Raw genomic sequence first — 17353 nt, forward strand, 5'->3', positions numbered from 1 at the left:
GCTGCCCAACATAGGAACTGCTTTCTTTATCGTCCATTGATTTGACAAACCAGATAATACAGCTTGGGGCCATACCAGAATGCAGGGCAGATCTGCTACTTAAAGGCTCATTGTCTCATGATGTAGAACAAAACCTAATTTATTTCTTTGTACCTCTTGTGCTCAGCTTGGGCCCTTGGGTGCATGCTGTGCTTTACGTTAACTGACTGTTTTATGTTTGTTGTTTCCTTCATAGAAATGGCAGTTCTTACTCTTCCTCTCCTGGAAGGCCAGAGAATCTGAATGCCCAGCGAGATCTCTTTGAGGAAGGAGGGGAGGAATACTTGAATGCTTTTGACAAGAAGGCCCAAGGAGACTTTGACAGCTGCCTGTCTTCTCAGAGGCTGGGCCAAGATCTCTTATTTCAACATCAGGAGAGTGTGCAGGAAACTTGTCCTTCCAGCAACCGCCATGCAAACTTGAGGTGTTCACCTCTAGAGCCTGATTTTATCCAAGCAGAGAAGAAACCTGAATATAATGGCTGGGATATCAGCCACCATCAGAAACCTTCAGAGACTGCGGTGGAGATTACAGAAGAAGTTCCCAGAAATGAGCAGTCATTCACTGCTGACCCGTGGAAGAAAGAAGGAGCTAATGCCAAACAGCCTGCTGAAGAGACAGCAGAGTGGGCCCCTGAAAACCGAAGCACAGGCGTCCAACAGCAGGAGCAAATTGGGAGGACACGACGATCAGGCCCAATCAAAAAGCCAGTGCTGAAAGCCCTCAAGGTGGAGGAGAAGGAGAAGGAGATGGAGAAGGTCAAACTGGAGGGAGAGGACACCTCACGCCATCTGAAGGAGAAACTGACTGTTCAGAAAGCGGAAAACGAATCGGACGATTCTGCGGCCTTACTGAACTCCACACGTTACCTGCTGGATGACAAAGGCTCTTCCCAAGCCAGCCTTGCCCAAGAGGCTGAGAAGTCGCAAGAAGAAGAAGAGGAGGAGGAGGAGGAAGATAAACCAGAAAGAACCTGGGAGAACAAGCTCTCCAGAGAGTCCAGTGATCTTCCTCCCACAAAGAGAAATAACTGGATCTTCATTGATGAAGAACAAGCCTTTGGTGGGAGAGGTCAAGGGCGTGGGCGAGGGAGAGGCTTCAGAGAATTCACTTTCAGGGGCCGAGGCACTGTTGTGAGCAGTCGGGGAGTCTACAACAACCAGCGGAGCAGCCGAGGGCGAGGGCTCCGGGAGTTCAACCAGCCAGAGGACTTCCCCAGGGGCAAGCCAAGGCGACGGATTGCAAGTGAGACGCATAGTGAAGGGTCAGAATATGAGGAACTCCCCAAACGTCGCCGTCAGAGGGGCTCGGAGAACAGCAATGATGGCTCTGTGCTGGACAGAGAGGACAGTGATTTGAAGAAGGGAGACTTCAAAGAGTCTTGGAGGTCCAACAAAATCTATTCAGATGATCACACTAGTCTCGACCCTAAGATGAGGGCCCCAAGAGCTTTTGGGAGGTCACTGCCACCAAGGCTAAGCAACTCTGGCTATGGGCGAAGAGGTTTCATGGGCAAGGAGCCAACCCAGTGGCAAGGCAGGAGTGGGGGAGCGGGGTGGCAGGAGTACAGCCACAGCTCTCCATCAGATGCTTTTGGAAGCCGGCAACAGTCTGACAGGGACTACATTCAGGATTCTTACAAGCACGTGGATTCTTTCTCTAGCAGGGTTTTTGATGAGAGCCATCTGGATGACAAGAGGCACTTCTTCCAGGAGGATTACTTAGCAGATCAGGAGAACATAGAGAACAGGCCATTCAGGAGACGACGTCCCCCCCGTCAAGACAAGCCTCCACGCTTCAGGCGCCTCCGGCAAGAGCGAGAATCGGTTGGTCAGTGGAACCCAGACGAGGGAGGCCCCAACCTGCTGCCCAGCCAGTGGCCAGGACGGCCCAAACTGAGCACTGCAGAGAAGAGCAGCATCTCGGGCAGGCGGTCTCCTGAGCTGTCGTACCAGAACTCCTCAGACCACGCCAACGAGGAGTGGGAGACAGCATCTGAAAGCAGTGACTTCAGTGAGCGTCGGGAGAGGCGAGATGGAGTTTCGGAGAGTGAGAGCCAGCTGGAGAGTGGCCTTGGGAGTGGCAGCTTGGGAGAGAAGAGAGAGCTAGCAAAAAGGAGCTTCTCGAGCCAGAGGCCACTGGTGGACAGGCAGAACCGCAAGGCTGAGCCAGCAGGATACGTGGAGCAGTCTGTCAGGACTGTAGGAGCAGCTTCACGATATGAGAGCCAGCAGAATGGGGCACTCATAAAAAGTAAAAGGTAAAGTTGCTTTCTCATGTGCAAATGTTTGTCATCTGGTGTGTGGATAACAGGTTGCATGGATAACAGGGCACATGGAGAAGGGGGCCTGCAAGTAGGGGGCTGTTGCCTGTATCTCTTTCAGTCTAACGTGGGTGATTTCCACCCTACTTACTCAAGCTTACTGTGTCTGTATTTGCCTGAGCAAGTATTTTCTTAGACCTTAGCAGGGTCTGGTGTTGAATGGTAAGGCAGTGCTGTGTGTTTCTAAGATGATGGGAGGAGTTCCTCCTGTGAGTACTGTAAGATAACTCTGACACTAAGGATTAAGTATTTTCTCCACGGTGTCTTGTGAGGAATCTCATGATTCACCAGCACTGGGAAGAGGTTGCTGAGTTAGCTGTACCTTGCTTCTGAGCTTCTTTGATGGCTGCTTTTTTAACGTTCTTCACTAAGAGCAGGACATAAAGCTTCTTGTGAAGCTTCATCATGCTGAGCTTAAAATGCTGATAAATAGACAACTTGTTCTTTGTGATCGTCTTGTAACCTATCTCTGAAGAGCTCTTCAGAAACAGGGAAAGAAAGTGGGGCAAAATGGTTTTGGTTTTTTTTTTTTTGGTGGGGGCTCAGTATTGCCATCTTCCCTCCATCTGCCTCCCTTCCTCTCGCTTTATACTTGAGAGGAAATGTGTGCCAATTGCAAAGAAGAGCAAGGGAGAGCTAGTAGGCTGGTGTCATAGGAGGGTAGGAGACACTGATTCAGAATCAAGAAGCCCTCCCTGCAGAGAAAAGCTAGGATAGTGGCTTTGTTGCAGGGGCAGCCTGTCGGTTGACTCATGAGTTCAGGTCTTGTTCTCTTTCCCACCCACTTACCCAGTAGTCCTTACAATGGACTGTGTGCTCAGAATTAATGTCATCTTCTTTTGAGCAAACAGTGGGAAAGGATGTGGTGTGATTGGAAACCTGGTAAGGAAAATACAACCTGTGTGGTTTTTTTTCTTGCTACTTTTTATCTCCTGGGGACAGACCTGATTCCTTTCTCTTCTTACCTTGTAGATCTACTGAAGAAGGAGGGGGCCTTGGCAACACCAGTGGTGGGAGCAGCCACTCCATTTACAGCCTGGATAGGGCCTCTCTTGCTAACTCAGAGAGTGCTGAAGGGCCGGGTAAAAAATCAGAGAAGGAGCCAAAGTCCACTGTGCAGAGAGCAAGCGAAAAGGGAGAGACTTTGTCACAATTTGAACTGAATTATGGAAGTGAGTAGTGTTGTTGTCTCTTTTGTTTTAACCAGTAACAGACTGTGGCTTACTTCAAGCCTGGCTAGTTCAACCCATTGTAACTTCAAATATCGAGTTAGATTTGCTTGAACAAGAACATTCTAGAGTTTCTAAGTAGGGGCATCGTGGAAGGCAAATAAAATTAAACCCAAACTTTCAGCCAGATCTGGCTCAGCAGATGTTTCTGCCACAGAAAGTTTGGTTCTAGAGAGAAATGAGGCTGTTCTGTGTTTTGATCTACAATATTACATTTCAAGCCCCAAAATCCTTTCACAGAAGGAAGGAAAAGAGCATCTGAAGTGGGGAATCTGGATTCTGAGCTTCTAGCAAGCAGGCAAGAAATAAGTAGCTCTGAAAATACTGGCATTAATAGTATCAGAATGTTGTGAGTTGCAAGGGGCCCATAGGGCTGTAGAATCCAGCTCCTGGCTCCACAAAATCACTCAGTCCTCTTTGCTGGTGACTCAGCTTTTTTACTGTTAGTGGAACTGAAGCTTTACGCCCAAAGTTCATGGATGTTTTCTAAAGGCACTTGTGCCTGCTTTGACCTGGAGAGGTGTGAGATTTGTTTCCACTGATAATGCGCTTGAAGTGGCCTGATTTAACATGTTTCCAAACAGCCCCAGCTGGAGCTTGCTCACCATGAGGCAAAGGAGAGCAAAGTCCTGGAGGGTAACACGACTAGCTGATGTCAACAGACGACTGTGGCTTAGTTTTCAAAGCTTAGCTGCAGTGCTGCTGACTAAAGCTACTTATTTGTTTGTAGCAAGTAGGTCCTATTTAGAATGTCCTCTAAATGAGAGCAATTACAAAGCTTCATATGCATAGGTTTCTTTTTTTTTTTTTTTTTTAACTCGTATGCACTTTGTTTAGGTACCATCATTGATAATCGGACATCAAACACAGCAGAAGAGAATGAAGTGGGATCTATGGCGGGTGAAGGTTTCATTGAAGTTCTTACTAAAAAACAACGTCGTTTGCTGGAAGAGGAGAGAAGAAAGAAGGAGCAGGCTGCTCAGGTAAGGAGTAGGAAGTAGGGAAAAATTGAACTGATACGTTTTTTAAACTGTTGTCACAGGAATAAGGCCCTGGAAAGCATTTGTGTAAGTGGAAAAATACGCAGTTGTCCAAAGTAGGATTTATTCTGTGTTAGGCTCTAACTTCTGATCTGGCTTCATGGAGTGAAGAGAAGGAATTAAGCAAAGCAAATGTGATATACTGACAAGTCTGCTTTGCTTGAGCCGCAGCTCTCCCTAACACTGGGGAAAAAAAAGAGTCATAGCATTTTTTTCACTTGTGAAACACAACTCTGTTACATGAGTTAGGGGCTTTTCATGGTTGGATTTGATGATCTCTAGAGGTCCGTCCCAACTCCTACAACTGTGATTCTGTGTGGCATTGGCACTTTGAAATCCTGGGTTAAACCTGCCAGGAACAGGCCTTATTAATCCAGCTCAGTGACACGTCTAACAGCCTGTGCTTTTTCTATCTCAGGCACCAGCTAAGGCCCGTGTTCTTCAGTCTCGCATTCCTCCTCGATTTGCTAAGAAGCAGAACAGCTTGTGCTTGGAGCAGACTGATGTAACTGTGTCTGGAAACAGCCTGGGCACAGAAATCTGGGAGAGCAACAGCCCAGGTAAGTTTGGGAGTGTTTGGTTTGGAGTGTTTCACAGAAGCAGGGTGTACATGCTTAAGAGGAGACAACTTTCTTTCATTCTGATGATGTAAACGGGGTGGGCCTTCAATATCATCTTGTCCAATCATCCATCTACAACCAATATTTCCCCAGCATAAACAATATCCCTTAGTACAACAGCCCATTCCAGCATGCCTGACCACTCTTTCTGAGAATAAATTCTTCCTCATATCCAGCCTGAGCCTCTCCTGGTGCAACTTGAAGCCATTCCTCTAGTCCTATTGCTAGTTACATGGGAGCAGGTCAACCCTTACCTCACCACAACCTCCTTTCAGGTAGTTGTAGAAAGCTGTAAGGTCTCCCCTGAGACTCCTTCAAACTAAACAATCCCAGTTTCCTCAACTGCTATTCCTTGTAAGACGAGTCCTCCAAACCACTCACCAGCTGTGTTGCCCTTCTGTGGTGGTGCTCCAGGGCCTTGATGTCTGTCTTGTAGTGAGGCCAAAAACTGAACGCAGTACTTGAGGTGCAGCCTCAGCAGGACTGAGTACAGAGGAGCCGTCGCCTCCCTGTTCTTGTCTGTTCAGAACTGTACCATTAAGCTGTCCATCTCCTGTTGCTGGCCATGTCAGTCTCCCGATCTGTTTCATGGGTGTTTTTGTAAGATTAAGGTCCTAGCATTTTCTAGACTTGCTGGCCTTGATCTGCCTTTGGATTTTGCTATTATCTTATCCTTTAGCACTTAATAGCTAGCACCTCCCTTGTTACCCTCTCTCTCCTATTGTTCTCACATTCCTGAAGAATCTCTTTCCTCTGTTGTCTGTCCTCAACTCTCTGCAGCCTTTCTTCTCTGCCCATCTCAGCTGACAGGGGAGCAATAACTTTTTGAGGTAGTGAAAATATCCTTTCATAGATCTAGAAATGAAATGTTTATTGTGCAATGTGCACAGTGCACAAGATGTGCTCGCAGTTCTGTTTAAAGCAGCTGAACTCTACTGAACTCTAACCCTGCGTTTTCTTCCAGCTCTTTCAGTTCAGTCTCCTGGAAGTGATTCCTGGAGCAAGCCTGTTAATACCTTCAATGGTACTGAATCTAGTTCCACTGAGGTAAGTGGCAGCTCGTGCCTTTCAGGTATTGTGTGTGTCAGATTTTAACATAGATGGCTTTTGCTTCTCATTGCTCCATCTGTGCTTGGTGATCGTCAGCTCTGCTTGTGCAATTCTAAACTCTGCAGTTCTGATTTGAGCTTCATGCTGCTCTAACTTAGAGGGCCAAGTGTTGCTTAGAGTTAGATGTGGGTGTAAGTCTGCAGTAACTGTCTGGTAGGTGTATTCCAGGGTTGTGCTCCTAACTGGAAGCAATCTTGTCCAGGAAGGTGAAATACTGTAGATAATGGTTTTTTTATGCCTCCATTGCTGTGAGCCGTGTGTAGCTTGTAGTCTTAATGCAGGGATGGCAGAGGAAGTTTCAGAATGTTTCACATGTGGAGGCCAGAGTTCAAGTCTGGTTTGGTTCACAAGAAACAAAAGTTTGGCAGTCTTAGCCTACTTGCTGTGTGTGCTGCTTCCACCTTACTCTGAAGCCACAGTAGGATTAATACCTTGGTCAGTCTGTCGCAGGGTTGTGTGGCAGTAAAGCAGTAGCCAGGGGAATGCTGCAGGTCAAGACCAACTCCTCTGTAGTTAACCAAGAATGTGGTTTCAAAAGGGGACGTGGTCTTGCTGTTTTCTGGGATATTTATCCTCCTTTGTGGATTTGGGTCAAAGTCCGGGGCTTTAACGCATTTCGTGCTTTGCATAGCAGGGTTTTAAAGGCAGCCAGGGGGATAGTGGCATTGACTTGAGTGCGGAGTCTCGGGAATCCTCCGCGACCTCCTCTCAGCGCAGTTCTCCATATGGCACCCTCAAACCAGAGGAGATGAATGGGGCTGGCCTGGTGGACCCAAAGCCTGACTGCCAGAAGGAGCAAGTGCAGAAGCAATCTGATAAAAAGGTAATCTGGATTTGCAGCCAAGCCAGAGCACATAGTGAGAGAACTTGTGAAGTGGTTCTTTTGTTCTTAATAGCACTTTTAAGGCTTGAGATGGGGTTATTTGGTCTTTTTGTCTCAGCCTCTCTGCTTTCCTGTTAAGGATTCAGATCAAGGCTCAGGACAGAACAAGGAACACAAGCCTGGACCAATCGGCAACGAACGCTCCCTGAAAAACAGAAAGGGTTCGGAGGGAACGGAACGGCTGGAAGGGAATATTCCCCCTGTTAATGGGGTGGAAATTCACGTGGATTCTGTACTTCCTGTGCCACCCATTGAATTTGGAGTAAATCCTAAAGTGAGGATTGCATTTAATTTTATCTTCTTGGTGGTTTGAGCTTGTTGAGATGTGAAAGGTGGTTTCAGGCAGCAGGATTGTTTAGAGGAAGCTTCCAGTGTATACACTGTGGATTTGCCTTAGATTTCACTGTCACAAACCAGGTACTCAAGATGTGTTGGCCAAATGCGTAATATGCTTTTGTAAGTAGTGTCCCAGGGACCTGTTGGGGTGGTGATAGATGTGATAGACAAAGTGGTGGCCTTCTAAGCCTTTGTGCCTCTGGGGATTGCCTGCTGCTGAGTGCTGAGAAGCATCTCCATGTTGTCTTCCAGTGAGGCTTACTAAAGGAAAGTCTTTAGTTTCTACTGTCATGATTCAGGCTAAAGTCATTAACCATGAGAAGCAAACCGGTGGCCCTTGGGTCTGGATTTGAATGTTTTATGTTCCACTTCTTCAGGACTCTGACTTCAGCTTGCCACCTGGTTCTGCTTCTGGCACTGCAGCTAACCCTGTCACCAAATTGCAGGATGCCTTGGCCAGTAATGTAAGTATCTTGTTTCTGCTTTGATCATCTGACCCTTTCCTTGGTTAAATCTCAGATGCTGCCAGTCAGAGAAAACGTGTTTCTTTGCAGTTGACTTCACCTTTAATGTTCAGGCATCTCACGTGACAAAGATCCATAATGGAAATCTGTTGCCCTTGAGGTACCTTGGTAAAATGAGCATCACTGGCTCAGGAGTGATAGAGAGCGAGTGTGTTATCATTCAGTGACCTTTGTAAAACCAAGAGGTTTTACAGATCTGGGATGACCAGTCTCCTGAGACACAGAGGAGTGCTGGTAATGGATGTGATAGGCATACTGGTGTTTTTAGGTCTAGACTGGCAGCTTCCCCAGAAGATCTCATCTGCCACAACACAGAACTGTTACTTTGTTAAGCCAGGCCCTTCAAGAAGTTTCCTAGCTTGTTCCAGCCATCTGTGTATTTTATTATACGTGCAGGAGTGAGCACACTGAAAGCCCAGCTTGTAACTCAGCTGTGAACAGCAGTGTGAGAAACTCACAAGGCTGCTTTTGAAGTGTCTTCAAGTTTGTAGGTGGTTAGGATTTTTGAGACTTGTCTTAAGGGGTCTTTCTTTTGAGAAATGCTCTTTCAGAAACAAGTATTGTGTGAAATTCAGGTGAGATTCCATATTTGTCTTCTGCAGATTTCTGTTGCTGACTCCAGTTGATATTTAAATGGACATTGATGTAACCCTGTGTAAAGAGTATGGTTGCACACCATCAAAGCTTTGTTTATTCCATCAGCAGAGTGGATAATGGTTCAATGTAGTACTTAACTCCTGAGGCATGAATGCTTTGAGGTGTAGTTACTGCAGCTATCACTGAGGCTGTAGTTCCTCTTGATTTTCTCCTTGAATATTCACCATTCACGATCTCCCCTCAGGCAGGGTTAACGCAGTCCATTCCTATTCTGCGAAGAGATCATCACCTTCAGAGGTGCATTGGCCTGAACCCCATGTCCTTCCCCACTGCAGAGCTTACTCTTAAGGTAAGTAAGCTGGCAAATGTGCTTGTCCTCAAAGTGGGTATCTTGTCTGCTTGACCAGAACAGTGAGGGTGGAGTGGTCTTTCTCTCTGTTCTTTTAGACACTGCCAAATCTTTAATTATTTCCTGTAAAAGTTAAGTGTATTTGCTATTTATTGTGGATGAAGAGGGATGAATTCCAACAGTCCTGGATGCTGAAGTCCTCATTAATTGTAAAAATAAATGTGTGGCAGAGCTTTCTGGCTAGTGACTGTCTCAGTAACTGGGTAAGGTGACTCATCAGTGATCTTAGACACCTGATGTTTAAAAGCAACAACCAAAAAAGCCAACAAAAAAGAAACGCCCCATCTTGCCACCCCCAGAACAACTTGTCAGATACCCAGAGGGATGAGTGTTTGTGAGGGATGCATACCCAGTGGGAACGGATATGAAGCCCCTTGATCAGAGACCTGTTAGCTTTCTGCTCTGACTAGAGTGGATTTAGATGGAACTAACAGTTTACAGATGAGCAGCTCTAGACCTCAGTATTACCCTCCACGTCTGAATTGTCTGCAGTTATCGCCCTTCGTTTCCGTAGATGGAGTCTGCTCGTAAGGCTTGGGAAAACTCTCCTAGTTTACCAGAACAGAACTCTCCAGGAGGTGCAGGCTCAGGCATCCAGCCTCCTTCCAGTGTTGGAGCTTCCAACGGTGTCAGCTACAGCTCTTTTGGTGGAGTTTCTATGCCTCCTATGCCTGTGGCGTCCGTAGCACCTTCTGCATCTATTCCAGGTATCTGCAAACTGTGGCAGCAGTATTTGCATTGTCTGGTTGATATCTGAATCCTCCATGGATTCTGGTGGAGAAGAGCATCCATGTAAATTGAAAGACTGGTTGGCATTTGACAGATCTGTAAGGAGAGTTCAGGAAAGAGGGACTGTTTCTTGAGTGTTACCAGTATAATTTTAGCACGAGGCTGACTTTCCTTTTGGACTTCGCTATAACTGAGTAGAGGCTCTTCTTTATGTGTCAGTAGATCTTGCTTGCCCTTCACTGTGTACTCAGTCGAATAGAAGGGAAGGAAAAAAAAAACCTGTGGCTGAGATAATAATCCCAGTATCAGCATCAACCATTCTGCTCGTTTTGCTGTTTGTAACTTGTGTGTACATCACATGTTCTGAGCACGTCCTGCTCCTTGTACGTAACAAAAAAATACGTTCAAAAGTTTGCATAAGTCTGGTAGGTGAGAAGGTGTTGCTATCCTTGAATTATGGAGGGAAAACTTAAACACGGTGAAGTTCAATGATATGTATAGTTAGCAAGAGAGTGCCTGGAATGGAAAAAAGAAATGTACGTGGAGTCTGATTCCCAGAAGACCTCTCCTGCATGCAGCGAGTGTCCTTCTCATTTCTCAATTCAGGAATGGACAATGAGTCAGCCGCTGTAGCTAATTTGTTTAGAAAACACATTATTTTCAAGTTAGGTCATTTATTTCCCCCACTTCCACCGTGATGAATTCTCCCCTTGTTTTGCTTGAATATCCCATGTTCAGATATGCAGGCACAGGAGTGGCGTGCTGCATTCCTTTTGGTGCCACTTGGGGTAAAAATGGCTTTTCGACTGCTTATGTGAAGGTCTCAGATATCCTGTTTGCCCTTTCTATCCCTCCTAACTGTAAATCTGAGATGATTGCAAAGCAGGTTTCTGGCATATAGGAAGGATTTGGAGCACCTGAGCTCCTGAGCTGTTAGTCTTGATGGGCTGGCGGGTCTCTATAGGGTGCTGTGCCTGTACCTTGAATTACACCCTCTCTTTTCTGATATTTAGGTAACCATATTCCACCCCTGTATCTGGATGGCCACGTGTTTGCAAGTCAGCCCCGCCTGGTTCCTCAGACAATACCTCAGCAGCAGAGCTACCAACAAGTAAGGGAGGCATGTGATTAGCTGATGGTTTTTCAAGCGGTCTTCAGGGTGATGTGTAAGAAACCACGTTTATCTCTCCGACAGTTCAAGGGACCTTAGGTATGAAAGTTCCTTGAATGCTGCTTCCCAGTAGGGAGTTAGAGGTCAGTGAAATTATTGAGAGATAATTTATTTATTTTTATTTTAAAAAGATTGGGATTAAGTGAAACGTATGGAGAGAAATCTGCGTGAGGTGAGGTGACCAGTAACAGAACAGAATTGACGTAAACCAGGTATCAGGGAAGTTCAGATTGGGTATTAGGAAGAGATCCTTCACTAGGAGGGTGTTTGGGCCCTGAACAGGCTCCCCAGGCCCATGGTCAAAGCACAGAGCTTCAAAAGCGTTTGGACAAGATGCTCAGACATGTTGTTTGTTTTTTAGGTAGTCCTGTGTGGAGCCAGGAGTTGGACTCAGTGATCCTTGTGGGTCCTTTCCAACTCAGGATATGTCTGTGACTTGCAGTACATTCTACAGCCAATCAATATTGATGGCAGATTTCATTAGACTGAGCAAATAGGGTGTTGATAGGGTTGAGGAGAGCCAGCCTCCTCAGGATAGGAGTGCAGGTAAATGCAAACTTGGATTATTGGTGTTGATAAAGGGCCTAATCTGTGTGTGGAGTCCCCTGATGTATCCATCGGGTGCCTCTTGGAACATTCTTCTCTCAGGTGCCTGTGCAGTCTCTTTCCCTGCCGGTGTGCTTCTCTGTTGTAGGAAGGGCTGTGCAAAGCTGCAGTGTAGGTCACTGTCGTGGCACATTACCTTGTTGAGGAAACTGATGGCTTTATAATAGCCTGGGAGAGCTTTTGGTTGCTCTTGCACCTCTCAGTCATGTCAATTTCTTCCATAGGCGGCTGCTGCTCAACAGATTCCCATTTCCCTCCACACATCCTTGCAGGCCCAAGCTCAGCTTGGCCTGAGGGGTGGTCTGCCTGTTTCTCAATCCCAGGAGATGTACAGCTCCATACAGCCCTTCAGGTAACTACTTTGCAATTTTTCATTTCCTTGTGGCCTTAACCTTTTGTTGCTCTGGGTGAAGCTGACTGATGAGATATTCTGTACTCATCTCTTCCCTCTCTGACATCCTGTTTCTTTCCTTTGATAACAATGCTGGAGAGCATAAGGGTGGAGAGCAAACATATTAGGGTACATGAGGCTTTTATAGCGTGCTGCTTCTACAACAGTGGCAAAGTCTGTCCTCGAAAAATTCAGTTGCAGTGCCTGCATTCTCAAGGGATATGATGTATCTTGGGAAGTATGCAGAAGGTGGAGGTTTGTGGGGTGAAAAGCAAATTTCTTAATGAGAAACTCAGAGCCACAGCTTACTGGATTTAGCTTCTTTCTGAGGAGAAGGCTTAAGAGTCGGTTTGATCAGAACTAAGTAGCTGCATGGGGAAATCAAATAACACTGTCATTAAACATAAGCTACAAGGCAAGAACAGAATAGATGCCTGCTCTTTGTTGGAAAAAATTAGTAAGATTCAACTTAAAAATCAGATGTAAGTGGAATAGTGAGAGTATTTGGCCACAAGAGCCGCTTACTTGAATTGAAGGAATGAGACATCCGCTTCAGAGTTGGGGTGGCTACGGGATTAACATATTCTCTACTCTGTTTATTGGTGGTTTTTTTGCATTAAATGAGGGCAGGTGACCAGGTTGGTTCTTCCAGACCTCAAAAATCTAGACATGAAGTTTGAAAAAAAAACTAAAGAAAATTGTTAGCACTGGAGCTGCTTGAATCTTTAATTCATTATTTCTGCTTTGCAAAACAGACTTCTGGTAAATTGAGTCTTTCCTTTACTATTAATCCAGAGGGCATTGTGCAGAGTATTAATACAAACTTTGGGTGGGACACGCTGTCATTTTGTTGTAGGCTCCTGCAGCACAAGGACCGAATTGCTGAGAGCTGCTTGCTGATCGGAAGCCAGATACCTTTTGATAGGCATGTGTGTGCAGTCTCCAAAGGTTTCCTATGTAACTTAAGCTCTTTTTTCTTCTCCAGGTCTCAGGTGTATATGCACCCCAGTCTATCTCAGCCCAGCACCATGGTCCTGACAGGAGGCACTGCTCTAAAGCCTCCGTATTCCGCCTTCCCAGGCATGCAGCCCTTGGAGGTGGTGAAAACCCAGTCTGGATCTCCCTATCAGCCCTTGAATGGAAGCCAGGCGCTGGTTTATGAAGGCCAGATAAACCAAGCAGCTGGTATGGGAGCCTCCCAGATGATGGACTCCCAGCTTACCCAGGTTAGGAGCAGGGCTTGCAAGGCACTCTTGTGTGAAGTATCACTTGTTTCTGAGATTGGGTTGAGACTGATAGTTGTGTTAAATCATGTTTGTGTGAGCTAAGCTCATTGTAAAGAGGTAAAAGATTTTTCCATGAGATTCTTTTTGTGAGCTGTTGCTTCAAAAATGTAGCACCGTATTTAATGAGATTCTTACTAATTGCTTGTATGTCCCTACTGCAATGACCTTTTACGTTGAGGGATGTCCTCACCCTTCAGACAGACGTTCTGTGCAGAATGAAACCTTGCAGTGCTTCCCAGGTAGAAGGCTCTGATGTGATAAATGTCCTAGAAGTACTACTTCCAAGAGCCAACAGAGTAAATTCAGGCTTAGATTTTTATTATTTTTATCCCAAAGTGAGGTCATGGTAGCTCCCAAATCCAGCAGTTGTGAGTACTGCCAGATAAATCAGAACAAACAGGAGGTTGTTGAGTCATGAGCTGCTTCTTGTAAGTACTCTTTAATTATTACCATAATCAGTTTGAAATTCATTGCAGAAAACAGAGAACCATTGCTTTCTCTGGCAATGCTTTGGCATGAATGTAGAACAGACTTTGTGGCTTGGGTATTAAAGCTGCAAACAGAGTGTCTGATGCTGTCAGAGCTGTCTGACACTGCTGTTGGATCAAGAGAAAAATCACACATGCAGAGACGAGGAGGAAGATTGAAAAACTGGATGAAGGTTCCATGCAAGGGGGAAAGTGCAGTTATGTTAAACTGGTGCTGTGTTGAAAACCCAGCTGGCAGGGTGTCAGCAATGCTACCAGCACATGCTTTTTAGTGTGAAATTTCCTCTGATACATTAATTTGCATTTACCCTGTGCCAGACTGCACTATTTTTGAGATTCTTTGTAGCAATACTGTGCTTCAGGATATTAGGAGAGAGCATCTCAACCCAACACAGTAAATTTAAAGCTGCTGCCTTTAATTAACTGCATGTCCTCATCACACAGCTAACGATGCCTGTGCCTGGCTCCCAGCTTCCGCTGCCTCGCTACGGCTCTGGCCAGCAGCCCCTGATTCTGCCACAATCCATCCAGCTTCCTCAGGGGCAGAACCTGTCTGTAGGAGCTCCCCGAAGAATTCTTCCTCCTGGATCACAGCCTTCAGTTCTTGCTGCCAACAGGGAGGTGAGGATTAACTGAAGTTTTCCTCCTTGATCTTGCTTGTTAATGGAGAGACTAGCTTCTTGGGGATCCTGAAATGTCAAAGGCAATTACTGGTGTTAAAATGAAGGAGCCCTTTTCTTATCTCCAAAGCACAAGCCAGCAGTGTTTCAAGTTTTACTGCTGGTCATCATTCTGTTTCCGAGGAGCCGTGTCCTGCCTTGATCCAGTTTGGAGTCTCCAGTTTTATTACGTGTTTACACAGGTTTCCCCAGAGTGCTTGAGGGGTGGTGAGCTCCAGACACAGTTGGAATACTGCCCAGATATTTCACACTGTTGTGAAGCTTGTCCATTTGAGTAGGTATATTAATGTCGTGTCTGGTTTGATGGATTTGTATCATAAGTTTGTCTATTCTAGGGTTCAGAGAGTACAGCAGTTAACTTGCAGGTTTAGTATTTGCTTGTGCCACTGGCTTGTTAGTTTAACACAAGCAGATCTTTTCGCTTTAAACCCGAGTTTTCTTCATCTGAAAAGTGTTTCTTTTAATGGGCACATGGGTAGAAGTGCAGGAGTTCAGTTTAAGTGTTCATATAAAGTAATGGACTTCCTCTGGAAGCAGAAATGATACATTCATTCTCTTGCTCGTTTTCCTCTGTAGTCCTCCCAAATGGAAATGAAAGGCTTTCATTTTTCTGATGGTAAACAGAACATGTCCTCCGGAGGGTCTGTACCATCACCACATGCATACAGGTAAATGCTTACAAAATTTGGCCTCTGTAGTCAGAATGAGGAAGAAGTAGTGTTCCCCATTTGCAGTGATATGGTACGTATACATGATCCCTGTGTAAGACCCTCTTGGGTATTCATGTGTAAAATACACTTAGTATAGTCCAAATACTTGCATCAAAATGTTAATGGCTTTCATTCTTGGTTAGGGCCCAGTGTGTCTCTGATGTGGTCCTTGGTGATTGTGGGAATTGTGTGAAGTTATTTGTGTTCAGCATTATAAAGGCAAATAGGAATTCTGTTTTTTGTGTGTTTCTCATTTAGGTAGAAAATTGGGATAACTGAGTAAATGTTGTAGTTCCAGCACGATCTGTTTCATCTTCTCAAGATGAGGCAGTAATATGCAAGCGTTCAGAACCTTCAAGTCACTAAGATTCGCTGAGGCTTTTCAATACTTTTTCTTCTAAGCAGTCCGTGTGTTTTCTTTTGGGCTGGGAAGTCCATGGGTTCAGACTCATGCTCTGTGTACTGTTGCTTTCTGCTCTTTTTTTTTTCTTTCACACATGAATAAGGTTCTTGTTCCGTTGTAGAATTTACTCCATGAATGTTGTCGACTCTTCGATTTCCAGGCCTAGCTCTGCCAGCCCAAATGGGAAGCCGTCTGGACCAGCAGTTAGTATAGGCTCTGTGCAAGGACACTATGTGCAACAGGTAGTGTGTGTCAGTACTCTCACCCACTGGTGTTTGCTCTTCTATAGTATCACCCTTGTTCCTTGTACTTGAGAGGGTGACAGTGTAGTTAAGCTATATGTGGAAGTTATTTTCCTTGCAGGGAAGACAAGAGAGTGGACTGGGTGGATGCTGTACTGAGCCCATGAGTAATGCTCAGTGATGAGAGGTCAGGAAAGGTTAGAGGATTGCATGTCTTGTGGTGCTTGCTTTGAATTTTTGTGGGTATATTTGAGAACCTTTGCATGAGATGTTTTAGGGTAGCAAAGGGTAGCAGAACAGAGAAGACAGCTGAATTTTGGAGCAAATTTGATGTCTTGCATGAATGATGGTCACCGGTGTTTTTTCTAATGCTTCCTTTTCTGTATGTCAAAAGGCAAAGCAACGGGTGGATGAAAATAAAGCCAACCTGGGAGCAGTAAAGCTGCAAGAAACAGCCTCCACGAGCCAGATGAAACCAGTGCGCACAGGAGCGATCAAACCTCAGGCTGTAAAAGTGGAGGAAAGCAAGGCCTAGGAGCACAGCTGATGCCCAGCTGCTGGCTGACAGCCCCAACAGCTGAGACTGAACCCCACTGGATCTCCTGAAAATCTCACCAGACCTACACCTGCCCCACACTGACTGACTACAGTGACATCATCCCAGTCCCTCTCTCCTAGCAAAGCAGTTTGAAACAGTGGATATGACATTGACCTGCTTGCTTTGAAACAAACCATGTGACTTTTAAGTGGCTTAAGCCTTTCTTTTTTTTTTTTTCACCCCATGCCCCATCCACAGGTAGCTGTGATAGCTCACTTGGCAAAGCCCATCCTTCTCCTTCCCTACATCTGTCTCAGCAGAGTGGCAACTGAAGGAGAGGGTGTTACTTAGAGGTTTTTCATTTTAAAGGCAGCTGAGGTTTTTACAGAGAAAAAAAAGCTATATCCTTGTTTATAGCAGAACTTTTATATGTTCTCTCACTTTTTTCCCCTTCTTTCTGCTTTCCTCATTCCTTCCAGAAGAGAAGTCCCATTGACTAAAAAATAATGTTCTGACAGAACTCCTCCTGATTTTTGTATGTAGTTTTGTGCAATGCTGAGAATCTATACTCTTCTAAATTGAGTTGGATTGGGTATATTTTCCCCAGACAATTTAGCCTTTCAGATTGAGTAAAAGCAAAACAAACAACCACAGTACACTTACAGCGTTCATGAATTTTTCAGTATTTTTGTTTTAAGCTAGAAGCAATGCTTGCATTAGAATAAATGTGTCCTAAAGTACGTAGTAGATCAGTGCATTAATCTTGAAAGTTGCACCACGTTAATTGTAGCTTTGGGGTGCCTTGTGCACAACAAAATGTGGCATTTTCGTTTTAAGGAAAAACGCACCAGACTTCTGTTGCAGGCTCCTCTGGATCTAGGGTTTTTTGTTCGTTTTTTGTAGGTTTGAGATTTCTTTAGTGACTGCCAAACACGCAGCAAAATGTAAATCATGGACTTGCAAAATGTAAAATCTTACGAGAAATCTCCTCACCACTCA

At 45.3% G+C, this 17353-nt stretch overlaps 1 protein-coding gene across 2 annotated transcripts in view; it reads left to right on the top strand.

Moving 5' to 3' along the window:
- The window catches only part of PRRC2B (proline rich coiled-coil 2B), a gene marked incomplete at both ends in the record, with an annotated part of 30532 nt that extends 14181 nt beyond the window's left edge, over nt 1-16351 (top strand). Inside the window, 17 exons of one of the 2 annotated variants that reach the window (XM_079544767.1) lie at nt 236-2299; nt 3335-3534; nt 4429-4574; nt 5050-5191; nt 6216-6298; nt 6993-7184; nt 7324-7518; nt 7958-8044; nt 8946-9050; nt 9625-9817; nt 10853-10950; nt 11841-11968; nt 12993-13233; nt 14226-14402; nt 15038-15129; nt 15696-15816; nt 16211-16351. In XM_079544767.1, the coding sequence (XP_079400893.1) occupies nt 236-2299; nt 3335-3534; nt 4429-4574; nt 5050-5191; nt 6216-6298; nt 6993-7184; nt 7324-7518; nt 7958-8044; nt 8946-9050; nt 9625-9817; nt 10853-10950; nt 11841-11968; nt 12993-13233; nt 14226-14402; nt 15038-15129; nt 15696-15816; nt 16211-16351 (4405 nt within the window). The remainder of the gene's footprint in view (nt 1-235; nt 2300-3334; nt 3535-4428; nt 4575-5049; nt 5192-6215; nt 6299-6992; nt 7185-7323; nt 7519-7957; nt 8045-8945; nt 9051-9624; nt 9818-10852; nt 10951-11840; nt 11969-12992; nt 13234-14225; nt 14403-15037; nt 15130-15695; nt 15817-16210) is intronic. The other variant, XM_079544768.1, reaches the window with a different exon arrangement.
- Nucleotides 16352-17353: the final 1002 nt, after the last annotated feature.

This window comes from Tetrao urogallus (genome assembly GCF_951394365.1).
Source record: "Tetrao urogallus genome assembly, chromosome: 19".
NCBI lineage: Eukaryota > Metazoa > Chordata > Aves > Galliformes > Phasianidae > Tetrao > Tetrao urogallus.